Below are 17,553 nucleotides of genomic sequence, written 5' to 3'. Positions count from 1 at the left end.
TTCTGCACCAGTCCACTGCCCGCGAGGGTCAATCTAATCTAATAGCAACAGAAATCGTTTTGAAGACTGTAGCTTCCTGGGCCACACAAATAGGTTCAAAAAAATGGATTTGGTAAAGTAACGTATTGGGTTGGCCAAAAAGTTCATTTAGGTTTTCTTTGGTAACATAAAATACATATTTTTTTTTTATTTTCACCAGTAACTTTATTGCTTGGAATGTTTTGAATATTTTATCTCCTGCGGTATCAGGGTGAATGCTCTCAACTAATGTTCCCGTTTGGTTGCTATCAACTTTGACTGGTCTCCTTGACCACGGAGCGGTGGCGGCCGGTGGGAAACCACCAGCACGAGACTTTGCAAACCTCCATTGACACGTTCCCTCAGTCACAGCACCTTCTCCATACACTGAACAAATCTTTTTACCTTTCTTGAAATAATAAAGCATAATATGCCAGAAATGTGTATTTTCTTTCAGGTTCAACATGAAAATGGCTACACAAAAATTTACCAATTTTGGCTTTTTTGGTAATGCGTGCTGATATGGCAGCTGTCATGATACAGTCCAGTAAAATTGTTTCAAATGAAGTTAAAACAACTGTGTGTCACTAGAGCCGTCTTAGGGAAAAAAACCAAAAGAACTTTTTGGCCACCCCCATACGCTGTCTAAGTATTACTTGCAAAAATGTGTTACAATTGTTGAAAACTTAATTATAGTAATGGATCATAACCAGATTTAAAGGAACCACTGAAATGTGCATTAAAACACATATAGGGTAAGGAGGAAAATTCTCACTAGAGAAGCAAGTAGTCGACAACTCAGGAAAAATGAAATAAAATCTGAATTTCCAACTACTCCCGCGCACTGACCACACTCCTTGCACGCCGGTGGCAGTACGAACCAGAACGTTCGCGTCAAATGAATAGAGAAGTCGCTATTTACAGTTGTGCAGCAGGACAGCTGGAAATATCCCCACTGTAGCTGTTCCCTCCCGTCTGTCCAGTCCGTCCAACTGACGAATGGGCGCTGGTGTGTGTGCAGACTACAAAGTTAAACATAAGCCGTGAAAAAGGGGTGATTTGTCTCAGAAGAAAAACACCCACACGTGTCAAGCAGAAGTTCATTCCTATTAAAAGAACAGCTACTTTTACTCCGTGTACGGGAGTCTGGTCCCCACTTACAGGACCACATACGTTACTTGGTACAAGTTAAAAGGAAAGGACTCGTTGGGTGGGACGGAGTTCTTCGGGGACCCCCACTTCACAGGACTAGCAGGTGCCTCAGAACAAGATTACAGGCCTAGCAGATAAAGTGGCTTTGAGGCGGTGTCTAATTAGAGTGTAACTCTGAAACACAATTAGGTTAATTGCAGTATTATTTGATTACAGGGGAGGCAGAAACCCGGGATTTGGTGTTCGCCCCAATCCCAGCTGATGTGGTAATGCTGGATTTTTTTTTTTCTTTTTCCTTTGCACAAGACAGAACACTGGATGAGAAGGGAGAAGATGTAGACCCACCAAATGTTTTACGTGAACTTCACCTTTCACCATGTAGGGCCTCAGTTACTTGCAGAAAGAGGAGACTGGGCTAAATGACCTGTAGGTCCCTTTTAATATGCTGTAGTATTTAATAGAGTGGTTGAAGAGACTGTGGTAATAATGAAACTAAAACTAACGTCAGCCAGACTGTGGCCTCGTGAACGAGGGCGTGCCCTGGACACGAGGCTGGCTCTCTAGACGGATGCACACCTTCCCCGGGATTTCTGTGTAGCGTTATCCGGCAGCATCCAGTCCAAGTTCCATCCGACGTAGGATGCTCGGCAGGCGATATATCGCACTCCCGCCCCTTCTGGATTATATCTAAGAGCTGAGAGGAGAGGGTGGAGCTCTTGGAGCAAAAGTCAGGTGGTGTGAATTTTCACAGCTACTATTTCTGATCACCTGTTATGTCCAGGTACCACGTGAGGTCTGCCCTCGTCATTTCGTACCTTTCCTACGGCTCTGCAGTGCCCTGATGATCCCCTCCTTTGTACAGAGGTCTCCGGGCGAGAGGCCCAGGCACTGGTACAGGGTCACGTGGCTGGTCGTTGTTGGAGCCAGGCCCCTCAGACTCCAGCCTCTTCTGTCCACACGATGCAGCTGCGCTTCCTGACCTCCCAGGCTCGCTGCGTCTACCGACAGACTAGCACCAAAAAGGGCCGACTGTGCCCGAGCTGCTGGTAGGATCCTGAGGGACCAGTAACGCCTGCAGAGGCGCTCCGGGCCCCCTCGAGTCTCTAATGGAGAGTTCCCTTCACTGTTTCTAGAACCTTCAAAGCCCCACAGAAGCCACTCACCTTTCTTCTGCCCTCCTCTGCTGAGGGGCTGTCAGGAAGCATTAATTTCACAAAGTCTTCTTTTGACAACACGTGCCGAGCATCCGAGACCACGTCCCCCACCACTGTCTGATGCTGAGTTGCTGGGGCCGAGAGCTCCATCTCGCCGTACAGCCTGCGGGAGCAAAGCGGAAGGGCGGTGAGGGGAGTGGCCGGCCCATTCGGAAAGTGCCTGCGGCACTGAGAATCCGCTCCTGAACCAGTGCCCACGCAGGGCTGCACGACTCTTAGCTGCTAAGCCTGTTCTCTTCTGCGACATTCGCTCCACATCCCCACGTCTGTTTGTGAAATGGACCCAACAGCAAGGTTAGATTTCTGACTACTTCAGAAACAAATCAGATCCTCCCAAGAGCCTCAGGCGAGAAAAAATACAGCCAGTTTTTAATGTGAGGCTGTGCTTCTCTTTTCCTAAAGCACAGTTTCGATAACTCATCAGATTATCCCGCTCCTTTGAGGGAAGCCCTGTGCTTCCCAGAAACATGAGACCGCCACACCTTTAGTCTCAGGAAAGGCAGAAAGGCCCCCAAGGGAGCCTGGAATTTAAGAGTAATCGATCAGGCGTGTGCCAAGCATGTTTTATTATCGGCAACTGCGCAAAGCTGTTTAGATAAATAAAGCAGCTGTCTCCCTTAATTATCAGCATATAAAAATGTATTTATGGACAACAAAAGGCAGTCTAGCTGACTTTTTGTTTTCAACTCTTTTCCAGAGAGAAAACTGGGGAGATGCTTTTCAAGGGAGCACTCTGCAAACGAGGTCTGAGCCACCCAGCAGGCCTGCGGACAACGCCGCTGGACAGGGCCGGTGAGGCGCATGCCGGCCACACGACCCGAGACACAGGCTGCAGGAACCCAGGCCCAGGGCGGCCGGCAGCAGGGGGTGACCTGTATGACGCTGCTAGTGTGTCACTGAGAGGCCTCGGGTTCAGAGGCAAGGCCCTCCTGACTCGAGTGACAGCTCCCTGAGAAATTGGTGGAATAAGAAACTCGAGAGACATGCTTGGAACGAGCAATGACTTATGTGGAAGTGCCCGTGGCTTCCGCTATGTTCCCGAGGCCAGTGAGGTTTCCTGCACGTCTCATACTGGGCAGCACCAGCTCACCGACCACGTGAGCGGACCCTGGCTGTGAGGCGCAGCTTTTGAAAATGTTTAGAATGTGGCTGAAGACGTGGCTGGCCCACAGGTGGCCTGGCAGCTCTACAGGAGGCCACGGAGGCAGCCGCGTGGCGCTGAGCTGCAGCGGGCTTCTGGGCAGACGTGGAGCGGGGGAGCGCTCACGAGCGGCCCCCATCATGTGCTTTGGGAGAGACCGAGTTAAAAACCCAGGTCCCCTCCCTCAGTGACTGCCCGGATAAGATCTAATGCCTATGCAGGCGCCCCTGGAACACTGCGGGGGGTGGCGAGTCGACCCCCCAAACTTTACTAACAGCCTACTGTTGACTTAAATAGTCAAGTATCAGATATGGTGTGTGTTACATGTACGATATAGTGTATTCTCATAATAAAATAAACGAGAAAAAGGAAAACATCATTAAGAAAACCACGAGAAAGAGAAAAGACACTGAGAACCCCACGTATGCGCAGGCCTGTGCAGTCCGACCCGTGCCGCTCACACTGACCTTGGAGCAGGGGCCTGTCCGGAGACCCTGTTTTTGCCTCAGTGACCTGAAGGCCTCCTGGGTGGGGGAGAGCCACAGGGGAGAAAAAGAGACCCACCCACAGCACCCAGGCATATCTCAGGGCTACGTGCATCAGGGTGCAGCTCTCGTTAGCTGCATTTTAAAACAGGAGGTCACATTACTAAAAACAACTCAGTGATTTTAAAAGTAACTGGCTATTTCAGATGGGAAACCTCTGGAGGGCACACTGGTCTCCTGTTTTGTGTTCAGTGAGACGGCAGGTTCTACCACTCACCGTGGTCCAGACACACGACCTTTTTCTGAGCTATTGCAGCGGTTTGGTGCAACAGTGTTGTGATGGATTTTCAGACCTAGTGGGCACAGTCCTGTCTGACTGCAGGGATTATACAGGTGTCTCTTGCGTTTTCTTGTTTTAGAAGCAGTTTCCTTGGCTGGACGGGGCCTGGGGCACCAGGCTGAGCCCAGCACAGTGAAGGGGCCTGGCCTGAGGCCAGGAGGCCTGGGTTCTAATCCCAACAGGACCCTCATATGAGGCCAGGAAATTACTGCTCTGCCACATAGCGATGCAGCCTCTGTCTCACGGCATTCCTGTCGCTGGCCCTCTCACGGAGAGCCAAGGTGTCAACGCAGGGGCTCAGACGCATGCACCAGGGGGGCTCAGGGGACACACCCACGTGGGCTGCTGCCTCCACTCCCGCCTCTGCAGGGCAGGGAGCCCGGGGCCGGCTCCAACATGCAGAATGCCTTTACCGATATTTCCTAGAGCCTAAAAGGCTGGGGACGGACGTCCAGCAGGCATGCAGAAGAGTCTATTAGGCAGAAATAGCAATATTATCATGGCAACATCTGCACTTGTGTTTTAAAGGTGCAGTTATTACTATAAAATTACTTTCTTAAAAAACTTATTTGCAATTATTGACCTGATAGATTTTTTTTTTATACTAAAAGACTCCAAGTTCAATTTTACCACTAAAATGATTTTTAATTTAAAAGGCAATTACCAATGCTGGCCATTTTATGAAGCAGCTCACTTTTAAAGGGGAGAAAAAGCGACACTGCTTCATGACCAAGCGTCAGACCTACACTGAGTTCTCTGCAGTCAGGGCAGCCCCGCCCCAGCGCACCCGGCCTCGTCCTCCGGGGCGCGCGGGCTTGGTTTCAATGCTGCCCTTTCACAAGTAAGCAAACCAGCCGCCGACCAGGACCGGCCACTCTTGCTCCGCCACTCGAGATGTGTGTTGTCAGCAGTTCTCATAACGTAATGAAGTAAGTTATCGGTATTCTGGGTCTTGTCTTTTTTCAAATGGATAAGAATACCTCTCCCTACCTAACCACTAACCCTAACCACTGAAAGGGAAATCAGTCGTGATGAAGCTGGATAAGATACTTTTTGTTTACGGGTGTTGCTTAAACACCGGCTTTAAGAAACGCACACAGACTCTGTGGGAATTCAGATTGTCCTTGGACTTGTTTATTCACAGACTGGCTGCCGATGCCATCGGTAGGAGACTGCCACGAGTTTCCTCTCGCAGGCACCGTCACGAGAACAAAGAACGGGGGTTTCCTTTAACTTTATGTGCAAAAACAAGGAAAGGGAAGACTTTTAAAGAGAAAAATAAATGCCAAGATTTAATGTTTTACAAAGTGCTTTCTAGATTCTTCTTCTTTAGAAAAATGTACTGTTGGTGGGGGGATACAGCTGCTCATTCAGTCCCCAGAGGCACAAGGCTGCCCAGAGAAGACCTGGGGGTGCGCTAGCCACCTTACCCCTGACACTCCGTCACTTCCGGCTCCTCGGGCGGCGGGCTGCCTTCCGACTTCTTCCAGCCGATGACGTACTTGCTCACGGCCCCCTGTCTGTGGTAGGCCTTGGACATGGGCCCAGGGACCAGCGGGCCGCTGCCGTGGGACACGATGTAGACTTTGGACGTGTCCAGAGACCCGGTGGCTTTGGGACAGTGAGCCGAAGGGCTCCCCGAATGGTGCGAGCCGCTGCGGAGAGAACAGACAAGGCTGCAGCGTCATGGGAGCTCAGCGGTGCTGGCCTGTCCCCAAGCTCACAGCCACACCTCTGCTCCTGTCCCCTGAGAGGAACGCTGGGCTGCGGGAGGCAGAGACGCGCCGTGTCCGAGCGCCTCAACCTCCCTGGGCTAAGGATGCTCAAGGGCTAGACCTGTGTCTGGGGGCAGAGGATGTTAAACACACGGAAGGGGACGGAAACAGGAAAACGGGCAGTGTACTCAGACGGTGCTTCAAAAGCGAGGAAGTCACGTGGTGAATCGACATAAGGGAAGGTACTCGACCGCGGCTGTCGCCAGGGAAATGCCAGCGCAAGCTGAGATCACGGCACGTTCGCCAGACTGGCAAACACGGGAACGTCTGAGGAGGAAGGCCCAGTGTCGGCCGAGACTCGGAGCAATGGTGCCCTCCTACCGCTGGCGGGGCGGCGAGTGTGTGCCGGCTGGAGAGCAGGCTGGGCGTTTCCCGTGCAGGTGCACGCCCGCACAGCATCTGACCCAGCACCCCTCCTGAGCGTCCACCCCGCATAAACTCCTGCGCACGTGCACCTGGGCACAGGTCGGGTGCTGACGGGAGCACTGATCTTAACAGCTCCTCCAGGGCGGCCCCCGAGGCATCGGCTGGCAAACCCCACGGGAGAACGGGGGAGTCCTGAGGGCACACGCACTCTTCCCTGAGCTTCTCACTGTAAAAGCGTCAGATCTGCAGAAAAGGTACGGGAACAGCACAGTAACAGCCACGCTCCCTTTCTGCAGACTCACTACGCGCCACCACCTTGCGGCCCTGCGCCACCCGTCCCTACACGTGCCCCTGCGAACCCTGGGGGCACTCACTGCAAGCCTATGACATCACACTCCTACGTGTCAGCGCCCGTCTCCTAGTGAGGACATCCCCCCACACAGTGACAGCGTGACCAGCACCCGCAGAAACCGGGCGTCAGGGCAGTGTCGCTGTCTAACACGCAGCCCGTGTTCTAATTTCTCAGTTGTCCCCGTAATGCTTATGGCTTCGGCCCCGCCACCTGGACCAACGAGGAGCTGTGCGCTGCCGTTACCCACCCCGGGCACGTGGCCTTCAAAGGCTCTGTCATCCCCGAGGTGGTCCACGGTCTCGGCAGGTCTGGGGAGCGCAGGGTCCAGTCCTGTTGATATGCTGCGCAAGCTACTCACATTTCCCCCTGAAGTACTACATCCAGCCTTTTCTGAGAATGTGTTGTGAATAATGAACACATGGCCACAAACCCTATGTATTTTCTCATTTGTTTTTATAAGTGATGCTTTTGTAACTGAGTTGATCAGAAATCTTCACCCCCAATAGTAAAATATTTCAAAGTTAAACCATAAGAACAAACTGACTCCATCCGATGGGTGATATGGAAAAAAATCAGTGTTTAGAAGCAGTAGCATCATTATAAGTTTTCTCTGAAGCTAGTGAACATTCTAGATGTCCGCAATGAGCTTTCCACGAATCTCTTCCTTCTAAAGGTCTTACTGCAGCGTTTCAACGCCAGGTTCCCGTCATTTGTAGCAGGGGAAGGGCGTGATGACAGCAACAGTGACAAAACACAGGTCACCACGCACCGTCTGCAGAAGAACCTGGAACATGCATTTCTCTCCCTTCTTCCCCTGCAGCCGATTTACTTCACTCTGCCAAGCCTTGGTGCAGCTAATGTCAATACTGCTTTGTGTCCCGAGCTCTTATCTACATACATGTCCTGGCTTCACAGCAAGAAAAAAAAGGATTTTCTGAATTAAAAGAACACCTTGTGGAAGGGAGAGCTGGGGGGCACAGGCCCGCGTGTGACCTCTGCTGAAGCACCACCCACAGTGGGAAAAATGCTCCCGCCAGGCCGGACGATCTGGGGGACACCCCTGGTCTGCTCAGCTGCCTGTCCTCCAGCACTGAGATGCGTTCTGGGAAAATCAGGCAGGAGCTCAGGGCCGCATCCGGAAAGACCGTGGGCAGGAGGGCAAGCACGGGCTGGCCGGCGGGCAGCAGCTACAGTCGGCCCACAGCCGAGCCTGAGTACGTGCTTCTTCGCCTTGTCTTCGAAGGCAGGGCTCACAAACGGTGAGATTTAAAACCACTGTACAACCCTGCTCACCACCCCATATTACACACCTGCAGCTAGAACATCGTTCCTTTACGTCTAGCTGGTCTTTGTTTTCTAGGAGTCGGACTGTGGATGCGCACAGAGGTGCACCGTTACACAGAAGACCGCAGGGCTTCCTGCTGCAAGGGGCCTCGGGGATGGAGAACCAGCCGGCACGGGCCTTTCTCGTAGGGGCGATGCACGGGCCACGCAGAGGCCACCCCGCCTGCTCCCTAATGACTGCTCACTGCACCCCGAGTTCTGTTTAGCTGGCCATGGCTTCCAACAATTAGGGACAACAGACTGAATTGGGGGAGACAGGTAAGAAGCCTGACCGGAGCAAGTAATTCTCTCAAATTTAGAGAAAGGGAAATAAAACCACAAACAAGTAGGCACACAGCTGAGCAGACAGGTGACACTGTATCTCCCCCACATACTGCTCCTGCCTCGAGCCCCCACCCCCACCCTGCAGGCGACGAGACCCAGGGGGCCCTGCTGGACTCAGCAGGTGAGAGCTGCAGGCACTCACCTGGAGTGAGAGGAGATCTCGCTGAGGTCACCCATGCTGCCGCCAGCAACGCCGCTGACGCAGCTGGCAGGGGCGTAGCTGTGCACCGTGTACATCTTGGCCTGCTCGTCCTCGGGCCCCGAGATGTCGGCAGCCTCGGCCCACTGCTCGGCGCGGCTGTGGATCAAGGACCGGCTGCCCGCCAGGTGCACGGGGCCCAGGCCCGCAGGGGGCATGCAGGGGGCGGTGTCGATGCCGCTGTCAGTGGACGCCCCTTTCAGGTAGGTCAGCCCCAGCAGCTCCGGGTCCATCAGGTCCCCCGACCCGAAGTGCTTGTCGTCGCTGTTGCTGGAGGTGTTGCTGGACAGCGTGTTGCTGCTGGAGTGGCTGGAGCAGCTTTTATCCCCGATCTGGGGAGAGAGGCAGATGGGGCTCAGCGAGGCCGTGCGTGCACGCCTCCCTCCCCCGCACTGCAGCTGCTGCGTCCTCCCCGGGCGCAGGGCTGTGCGGCCTGAGCCCAGCTCGACTGTCAGCGCCGTCCCTCCAGCGGGCTCTGGTGACGGGCGCCGTTCCTTAGCAATGAAGTGTATTTTAAAGAAGGCAGGCACACTTTTTCTTCATCTTTTTGGAGGTAGTGCCCTTGCACACTCACCAGACTGCGGTGTCGTGCAAACATAACTTTGGCAGCCCCTGGGAAACCACGGACTCGTGTGGCTCGCTGCACTGACACCCGCTTTACCGCTGTGACCGGAACCGAAGCTGCCCAGTGTCGGAGGTGAGCCTGTGCACTGCTCCATTATGAACAACTGTGCTCACCAGACTCACAAAGCTGCAGGCCAGAGGAGCCCACCACACCCCTCTGTCCTGGCTCTTCAAGGCGAGCCGAGGGCAGAAGGACACAAAGGAGGATGGCCTGGTCTCTCGGCCCCAATTCCTCTCATGGTTCACCTTATGTTAAACAGGAATCTTTTCAAGTGTTTGTTCGTTATTTGTGCAGGAAGCACAGTGTCACTGACCAGAAAATAACCAATGCAGGCTAATAAACTGGGACAGCATGTGGAAAATTAATAAAAGGAGGAGAGCGGCCTTTTCTTAAGAAAATGCTTCGATGACAAATTACAGTGCCAGCGCTGGGCCAGGCGGGAGAGCTGGGCTAAGCCACCGGTGGGGGCGGGGGGGTGCTGCCGTCCTGAGCCCCTCTCTGCTGGGATGCGGAGCTCATGTGACCGACTGCGGACCCTTGGACACCACCCCTGAGGAGGCACGAGCAGGCGCCGGAAGCCCCATGCTACCGAGGTGGGCTCTCTGCAGAGAAAGCGAGGAGGCCTTGGGGTTCCGGGGAGACGAAGTCTGCGGAGGACAGAGTACATGTCCCCGCCTGGCTGAGGTGCTCACACGGGCCCTCGGCACAGCCTGGGGACACAAACAAGCCCTGGAGCATCAGCGAAGGCTGTGGAATTAAGCCGGGCCCGAGCTTTCTTTCTCTCAGAGCTATATGACCCCGAAACAGATCCCCGACCTTTGGGTCACACCCCGATGTTCTCAAGCCGACTCCCCTAAGACGGCTGCACAGATGGAAGTCAGCAGACGCTGTGAGGCTGACTCTGACGGGGCCCACGGAGTGGGGACCATGGTCACGTGTGTGCACCGCGAGGCCAGGCGCACTCTGTGCAGGCGCCGATACCATTTCCTTACCTGTGCATTTACAAAAATAAGCTACTTCAAAAGGTTGGCCTTACTTGGCAACAATAGACAGTCTGTGTTTTCACGTTTAACAGCATCTTTTGTTTCCCTGAGCTGGTCGCCTGCAAGACTCATTCTCGGGGCCGTGGCCAGGAGCACACGCGCGCACCACCTGCGAGTCACCTGCGCTGCGGCCTGTTGGCGGCTGTGTGCACACAGTAGCCAGCCCGCTATGGGCAGATGCCTCCAACCAGACACTGAACCGACCGCAACAGGAGCACAAATTAGTAACTGTCAGGGCTGGGCTCAGGGTCAAAGGGCAGAGTACGGTACCCTTGTGGCTTTGCAGTAATTTATTCTGAGACCTTTCTTTGAGGTTCTTCATAAATCAAGGAGAGAAAAGCTCTTGACTTTCTATTTGTTCACTGTTTTGCCTCAGCTCTAAGCAACCTGCCGGGTTCAAGGGCACGCCACTGTGTGCCCTGGCAATGTGGCTAACAAGGAGTCAGAATGGCTGCATGGTGACCCGCTCGGGACAACAGGACTTACGTGAGAAAGCTTATTGGGGGAATCTTTGCAAGTTCCATCCTTCTGCAGGCCTCTCTCCTTGTAGGAACTCAGGACTTTGGAGGGCGGGCCGTGCCACTTGGTTTCTGCCGCACACAAAGGGAAGAGCTGAGTATCTAATTTCTAGAGGTGGCAAAAGGGCAAAGGAACACGGGAGCCGAACAGGCCGTTTGGTGAAAATAAATAGGGTCGTGGTCCCAGGACTTTCTGGTCTTACCAGGGGGTCTGCATAGGAGTGGGCAGGACCCCCCCCCAGTGTGCCCACGTCCCTGGTGGCTCCCGGGGACGAGCTGACACGTGGCACGGCGGCGCACCCCAAACGGGCACGGAACGAACTTGTGCTGGGACAGGGAGGGAGCAGGAGGGCAGGGCTGCGGGGAGGGTGCTGCCCGCGGGGCCGTGTTACCCGGGTGTCTGCTCCCGTCCGTGGCGTCCTCCCGCTCCCTGGCCCCTTCACACTCCAGAGGGCCCGGGCCCTGGTGCTCCAGCAGCAGGGGGGACTGGCACCTGGAAAGAAGACGAGCTGACCCCGGCCACCACTGCCACCGCTGGTGTGCCCCAAAGGGCTGGCTCCTACACTGGCACCCCAAGGGAGGCCCCTAAAAGGAGCACCTGTAGCAAACGTGCGGGGTCTGTCCCCCCAGCCCTGTCAGAGGGGGTTCGCGCATCAGGAACTGGGCTCCAGTTCCCCCACAGGGTCAGCAGGAGCATCTGGGTGACAGTCCTTCAAAGATGAAGAAGGGCCGCTGACGCCAGCAGGTGAAAGGACTCGTGTCCCCAGCAGGCTGGAAAGGGGATCACTGCTTCCGTTTTTCCTGTGCCCAGAATACATGCCCTGATACTTCTGTGTGTTACATTTTGTAAGAAAGGAAAATAAGACCGACTGGCGGTAGACTACCTCTAGGTGGACCTTCTTTTACCCAGAATAGGGCAATATAAATTTACAAGAGAAATAAATCTCAGAAAACTTGACTATAAAGTGATTCTCATTTATAGGATCCCAGCTACAGATCCTCGTTTGCAGAAAAAGCCAGGAAAGGTTCCGTTGACACAAAAAACTCCCCTCTGCTTTAACATGCAGCTCCGCGGGGAAACTGTCTTTCTGTGCAACTTTTAGGAACTCCATCCATCATTTCAGGAAAGGGGACTATAACTCAACTGAAAATACCTACTTCTGAGCCCAGACTGGGGGGGAAGAGGGCTCTGGAAGGCACTTCCCTCTGGTAACGGAGCCCTTCCCGTCCAGCCTGGCCATTCTCTCCTCTAAATCCCCGCACCCAGCTCCTTCCAAGGGGAGGGGAGGCGAGGCCTCGAAGCAGCCTGGGCCCACTGCCAGGGGAGCGGCCACCATTGTGTGGGGAGCCCACAGCCTCGCCTCCCTCTTTGTCTCCCCCCAGGTGTCTTCCGTGAGTGAAAGCACCTGTCAGCTCAGCATCTCCATGTTCCCAGGCGCCCTCAGGCTCCACCTGACCTGCTGGCACCCGGATGCTAGGTGAATGGACAGCACAAGGGCCGATCCTCGGCCCACATGTGAGGCGACCTTCTGCTCTTCTCTGCCAGGAGGCAGAGAAAGAGGTGTCAAAGGTTAAACCAGGCTTCTCTGAGTCTGGGCTCTGTTTCAGAGAAAAAGCACTTTCAAGAGAGGCTGAATTTATACCTCGTCAGCAGTTTAAGGAGGGGACTCTCCCAAAGGCACTGCCCACAGAGCCCCCAAACCCTTAATTTTTACATGCTTTGCACACCTGAGAGAAAAAAAAAAAGCAGACAGGCCCAGAGGGCAGGCAAACAAGTGCCAGCTATCTGTATGGAGACAATGAGGCTTCTGGCCTTCCACAGACTCATGGGAAGCCTTCAGGACACTCTGTACCTCCCACGGATGCACACAGCCAGTGTGGCCCCTGAGAGCGGGGCCCCAGATGGTGGGGGGCGAGCATACCCATCGTAGGCCACTTGTGGTCGCCAGGGTCCGCTGCCACCGGGTCCGGGGTCACTGGAGGACGACTGGTTGCTGGGTGAGCTTCTGCAATGGGGACCAGAGTCAGTACCAGGGCGTCGCGCTCCCTGTGTGGCACCCGCACTGCGACCTGCTTGTTTTTTACAAGCAAATTCCACCTCCCAAAGAGAGACGCATGTTGAATACCCACTGCCAGGCAGAAAAGAATAAATCGTGGACGCAGAGATGGAAAGTTAACGACGCCGGGAGACCTCGGGTGGCTGATGACTGGCACTTTGCTGCAGGAAAGACGTGGCAGGAACAAGCCTTCATTTCTGAGGGGTTGCCACGCAGACCACGCCTCAGTGAAACGTGGGAAACAGCCACGTGACCCCCCAGAACACACAATTCCAAAAACATGGCTACTACCTGGTGCGTGACACTCAGCACAAGGCACATTTTGATTCTGTATGTACAACCTGTGCAGAGCGAAAACCCTGAGTTTGGTGAATGCAGCCTCGTTTATTCCTGCTTCTCTCAGACACACACAGACGAGAGGTGCTCATGAGAACTTGATTGGGGAAGACGAGCTTGCCTTGTGCTGTAGGGACCCTCCTGGTGTTGCCCTATAATTTGCTAACTTCTACTTCATGAGGGGAGGCCCTGCACAGCCCGTCCCTGCCGGCTGTCCCCCTCTCGCCTGGGCTACCTGTGTGCATCTCACAGAACGTGGGGCGTTTATAAGCTCAGCAGATGTCCCCTCAGCAGTGAGGGGACCCAGAACCAAGCTGCCTTTATGTCAGGCTGAAGCAGCCCCTTTCCTGCACTTGTCTGGGAAGGATGACGGGAGGAACCGAGGAGGACGGCATGGTTTTACTCATCAACTAGTTATTATGAAACGTGCACAGGCCTACTGTGGGCCAGCAACGGCTCTAAGCACTTTACACACATTGATGGATTCGAGCCTCGTAAAGCCCTGGAAAAGTCTCTTTATTACTGAGTTTACTCCTCAGAAGAGTAGCCCAGAGGCAGGCGAGGATGAGTGGCAGCCCCAGGTCACCACGCAGCCAGGGTACAGGCCAGCACCTGTGCTCATGACACTCTGCGGGCCCAGAGCCCCGTGAGCCGCTGTGAGGGCACTCTGGTGTCCCCACGGCCACAGGCCACATGACAGTGGAGACCAGGGGTGGGAATTAATGGTGCCGAGACAAGCTTGCTGTTTGTTCGCTTCGGACAACCCGTGCGAATCATGCATCAAAAAATGCTCACCAGCTTCTCATGCCGTTGGCTTTAACTTTAAAATAAGTGCATTTTCACTGGAAAATTAATTTAAACTCAACTTGCTGTGTTGAAAGTGAGAGAAAAGTCAAGAAATGCTAGTGATCTCGCACCTCTTAAAACATTGCCCACATCAGGGTGATGGAATTTAATCATCGATTTGGCAGTTTTATTTACGTACAAAACCATTAACACGTATCTAGAGGGTGGCGCACAAGAGTTTCCTGGGGCCTTTCCCAAGACGGTGTAGAAAGTGACCAGACCAGGTGGATCACAGATGGTGGGCGACATCTGCGGTTAGGACCTTCCCTTTCTTCAAATTCACTTTTCAGCTGGAGTCGACACAGCATGACATTGGTGGCAGGTGCACAAGGGCGACTGGGCACTGCAGGGCCAGGAGCAGGATGGTCCCAGGCACCCCTGCGTCTGTGGCCGCAGCCCTGCCTACCAATGTGCTCAGGAGGAGCTGACTCAGACGCCACGAGACTAAACAAAAGCCAGCCCCTCCCGCTGTCTAAAGTCCCCGTGCCAGCCATACCTGGTGCCATCGGGCAGCTTGCGGTCGAAGGAGGTGCTGCGCGGGATGGCAGCCTGGGCCTGCTGCAGCAGCTGCTGGCACTGCAGCCGGTCGGGCGTGCCGGGCGCAGGCGAGGCTCTGGGCAGGGGCTGCAGGGCCGGGGTGGGCACCCGGTGCCACGTGGTGTTCCTCCGAAAGGGGGTTTTGTACTCGCAGGGGGTGCCCTCGCTGTCCAGTTTGTACTCCACCATGGGAATTCGGCAGAGCTCGGAACACCCTCTGTGGAGGCAAGGAGAGACGGTGAGACGGGAGGCTCGGCGCCGTCGGCTTGGCTCCGTGTGTCTGCGTGTGCTTGTCAGGGCCCATGGACCGAGAAGAGGGCCGTTCCATTCAGGGAGCGGCTCGCCTGTGGTAGAGAGCATGCCCTACTTGAGTCCTCCGCTGCCTCTGACCACTGAGTCTGGGGATGAACCGAGCTCTGTGCCCCCTGCCTGGCCGCTCTGCTTCATCTGTGCTGAAGACAGGCTACGCAGTGGCTCGAACAGTGAAATAAGGGGGCACAGAGCTCCCGCCCCCAGGCCCTGGTGAGGAACTCAAAGGGCCAACACCTGGCAGCACAGAGGCCCCCAGGGCCCAGCAGGCTGTCAAATGGTTTAAGCACACTCTGCAGACCAGACGGCTCCGCTGGGATCAACGGGAGTAATCGGCCCAGCAGCCCAGGGTCACTGAACGCCTCGTGCAGAGTGACCTGGCAGAGCCTGGCTGCACCGCTGTCACCCCGTCCCTGCCCAAGGACCCCGGGGGTACCCCACTTCAACCTCCCTGAGTCCCTTCTAGGGAGGATGGACACGCTGGGCACCTTGCTTGTGGCCGTGTCACATGCGACACCGCTCAGCTGCACACACTGTATGTGAGCGGTCTACGCGCCACTCGGTGAAGGTGTGAGAAAGAGCTTCCTGCAGAGGATGGAGGCTCCCTCCGGCCCCACAGCCGAGCTGCTCACAGACACCTCAGGCAGCCTCCCAGGAGGCCAGGCCACGCAGTGACCCGAGAGCTGGGCCACAGCCGACACCCTGCACGGCCAGGGCTGGCAGACTGTAGCCGGTTTCTCTGTCTGTCGCCCCCTCTTTTTACAAGTATCCCAGAGATTCCTCTTCTGGAAACGTCCACGCACCTCACGCTCCCTCTAGAGCTGCGTGGCCCACAGGGCAGCCCCTGCCACAAGGCAGCAGGGCCCCAAACTGGGGCAGAGCGACAGAGGGGTGGAGCAACGGAGTGGGCGGAGCAACGGAGTGGGCGGAGCGACTGGATCGCGTTCACCATTAGGTCCGAAACTCCGGTCCTTCCTTTTTAAGTATGGCTGAAACAGAGTGCCTATGTGGACCTACTTTTAAGCTGAAAGTTTCATGAAACCTAAACACGGCAAGCAGTTTGGATGTAAATTTCCCATCTAAACTGATTGTAGGTATAAAACACACCCTGGCCCTGGCTGTCGTAGCTCAGAGGATTGAGCACGGGCCTGCGAAGCAGACAATCGCGGTTCGATTTCCAGTCGGGGCACATACCTGGGTTGCAGGCTGGTTCCCTGCAGGCCAATTCCCAGCAGGGGATACATGAAAGGCAACCATACATTGATGTTTCTCTCCCTCTCTCCTTCCCTTCCCCTCTAGAGATAAATAAATAAAATATTTTTAAAAAAAAACACACCCTGGATTTTAAAGATCTAATGATAAAAGTAATATGGACTTATAATCGCACTAATAATTTTTAGTATTTATTGGCTGTTAAAATAATATTTGAGACATTAAGTTAAGTAAAATACAGAATTAAAAATAATTTCCCCTGTTTTAAAGAAAACATTTGTAACATGGCTGCTGGGAAATCCAATGGCCTGGCCTACCCACAGTCCCTCCACATCCTGTCTCCCCCCGACTGTCCGGTGCCCTGTGTCCCCACTCCTGACAACCACATCTCCCGATCTGGCCCAAGACTCAGCTCAAACCCCACTGATCCCCAAGATTTGCAGACTCTGCTGAGCTGCACAAAGGCCAGCGGCAAGCCATGTGTCGTCAGCAAGGTGTCCTGCAGGGGGACACAGGCCGAGGGCAGAGGGGGGCTGGATCTCGATGACCTCTCCTCGTGTCTTGGGAACACCGACCAGCAAGTGCCTGTGGCAGCCGTTCCCTGGCTTGCGGTGACCCAGTCTGTCTGCGGCCTGTGGGATGCAGGATGGTGCTGTGGCCCTGGACGATAGGCAGTGATCGCCGTTAGGCCTCGCGTGTGGACACGGTCTCTCTCCAGGTGGTCTGCAAACTTCTTGGACAGACCTGGATTTATCTTAAACCCGCTGGTATACATGGAATCATGCACAGTGAACGTGGGCAATGCAAAGTTTTAACAGTTTAGCCCTGGCCAGAGAAAGGAAAAGGTGTGGAGAAAACCATTAAGCAACAATGCAGGACAATTGTGGAACTAAACGATATGTAACAGCAGAATAAAAAGGGCAGAGTGCCCAGCAAAATGAATGCAAAAAGATCTGTGTCAAGACACCTCACTGTGGAATTCAGATCCCTGCACTAAACTGGAGATCCTGAGCTTCTGGGGCGGCGGGTGAGGAGGCTGGGTGGGGGGCAGGCCCCACACGGTGGTTGGTACACAGAGCGGCTCCGTTCTTCTCAACGGCAGTGGAAGGGCTTTTCTCACCTTTGAAATCAACACTACTTGGAGCTTGGGATGGAGAGACAGGCAGAAATACAATACAATGTCCTGCTTTTAGGCTTAGGAAGCCAAAGGGATGCTGGTGCTACCCTGGGAGACCAGACGAAGGATGGGCGGGACAAAGCATGCTGAAGAGATACTACTACGTCTGTTCACAGGGAACCCCGCAGGGATGATCTGTTTACTAGTAAACTTTATTCCTTGTCTTTCAGCACCTCTTCTGCC

At 54.5% G+C, this 17,553-nt stretch overlaps 1 protein-coding gene across 5 annotated transcripts in view; it reads right to left on the bottom strand.

Annotated features, from left to right (window-relative positions):
* SIPA1L2 (signal induced proliferation associated 1 like 2) overlaps nucleotides 1–17,553 on the bottom strand; it is a 186,136-nt gene that overhangs the window by 23,082 nt on the left and 145,501 nt on the right. For all 5 annotated transcript variants that reach the window (XM_037136745.2, XM_037136746.2, XM_053667307.1 and 2 more), the window contains 7 exons: nucleotides 14,632–14,889; nucleotides 12,819–12,902; nucleotides 11,289–11,389; nucleotides 10,865–10,968; nucleotides 8,654–9,042; nucleotides 5,781–6,005; nucleotides 2,334–2,487 (listed from right to left, as the gene is read on the bottom strand). In XM_037136745.2, coding sequence (XP_036992640.2) covers nucleotides 2,334–2,487; nucleotides 5,781–6,005; nucleotides 8,654–9,042; nucleotides 10,865–10,968; nucleotides 11,289–11,389; nucleotides 12,819–12,902; nucleotides 14,632–14,889 — 1,315 coding nt within the window. The remainder of the gene's footprint in view (nucleotides 1–2,333; nucleotides 2,488–5,780; nucleotides 6,006–8,653; nucleotides 9,043–10,864; nucleotides 10,969–11,288; nucleotides 11,390–12,818; nucleotides 12,903–14,631; nucleotides 14,890–17,553) is intronic.

This window comes from Artibeus jamaicensis, unplaced genomic scaffold, assembly GCF_021234435.1.
Source record: "Artibeus jamaicensis isolate MK-2021 breed Jamaican fruit bat unplaced genomic scaffold, CSHL_Jam_final contig_467, whole genome shotgun sequence".
Taxonomy (NCBI): Eukaryota; Metazoa; Chordata; class Mammalia; order Chiroptera; family Phyllostomidae; genus Artibeus; species Artibeus jamaicensis.
Note: the sequence above shows the minus strand (reverse complement) of the source record. Positions and strands in the feature narration are given on the sequence as shown.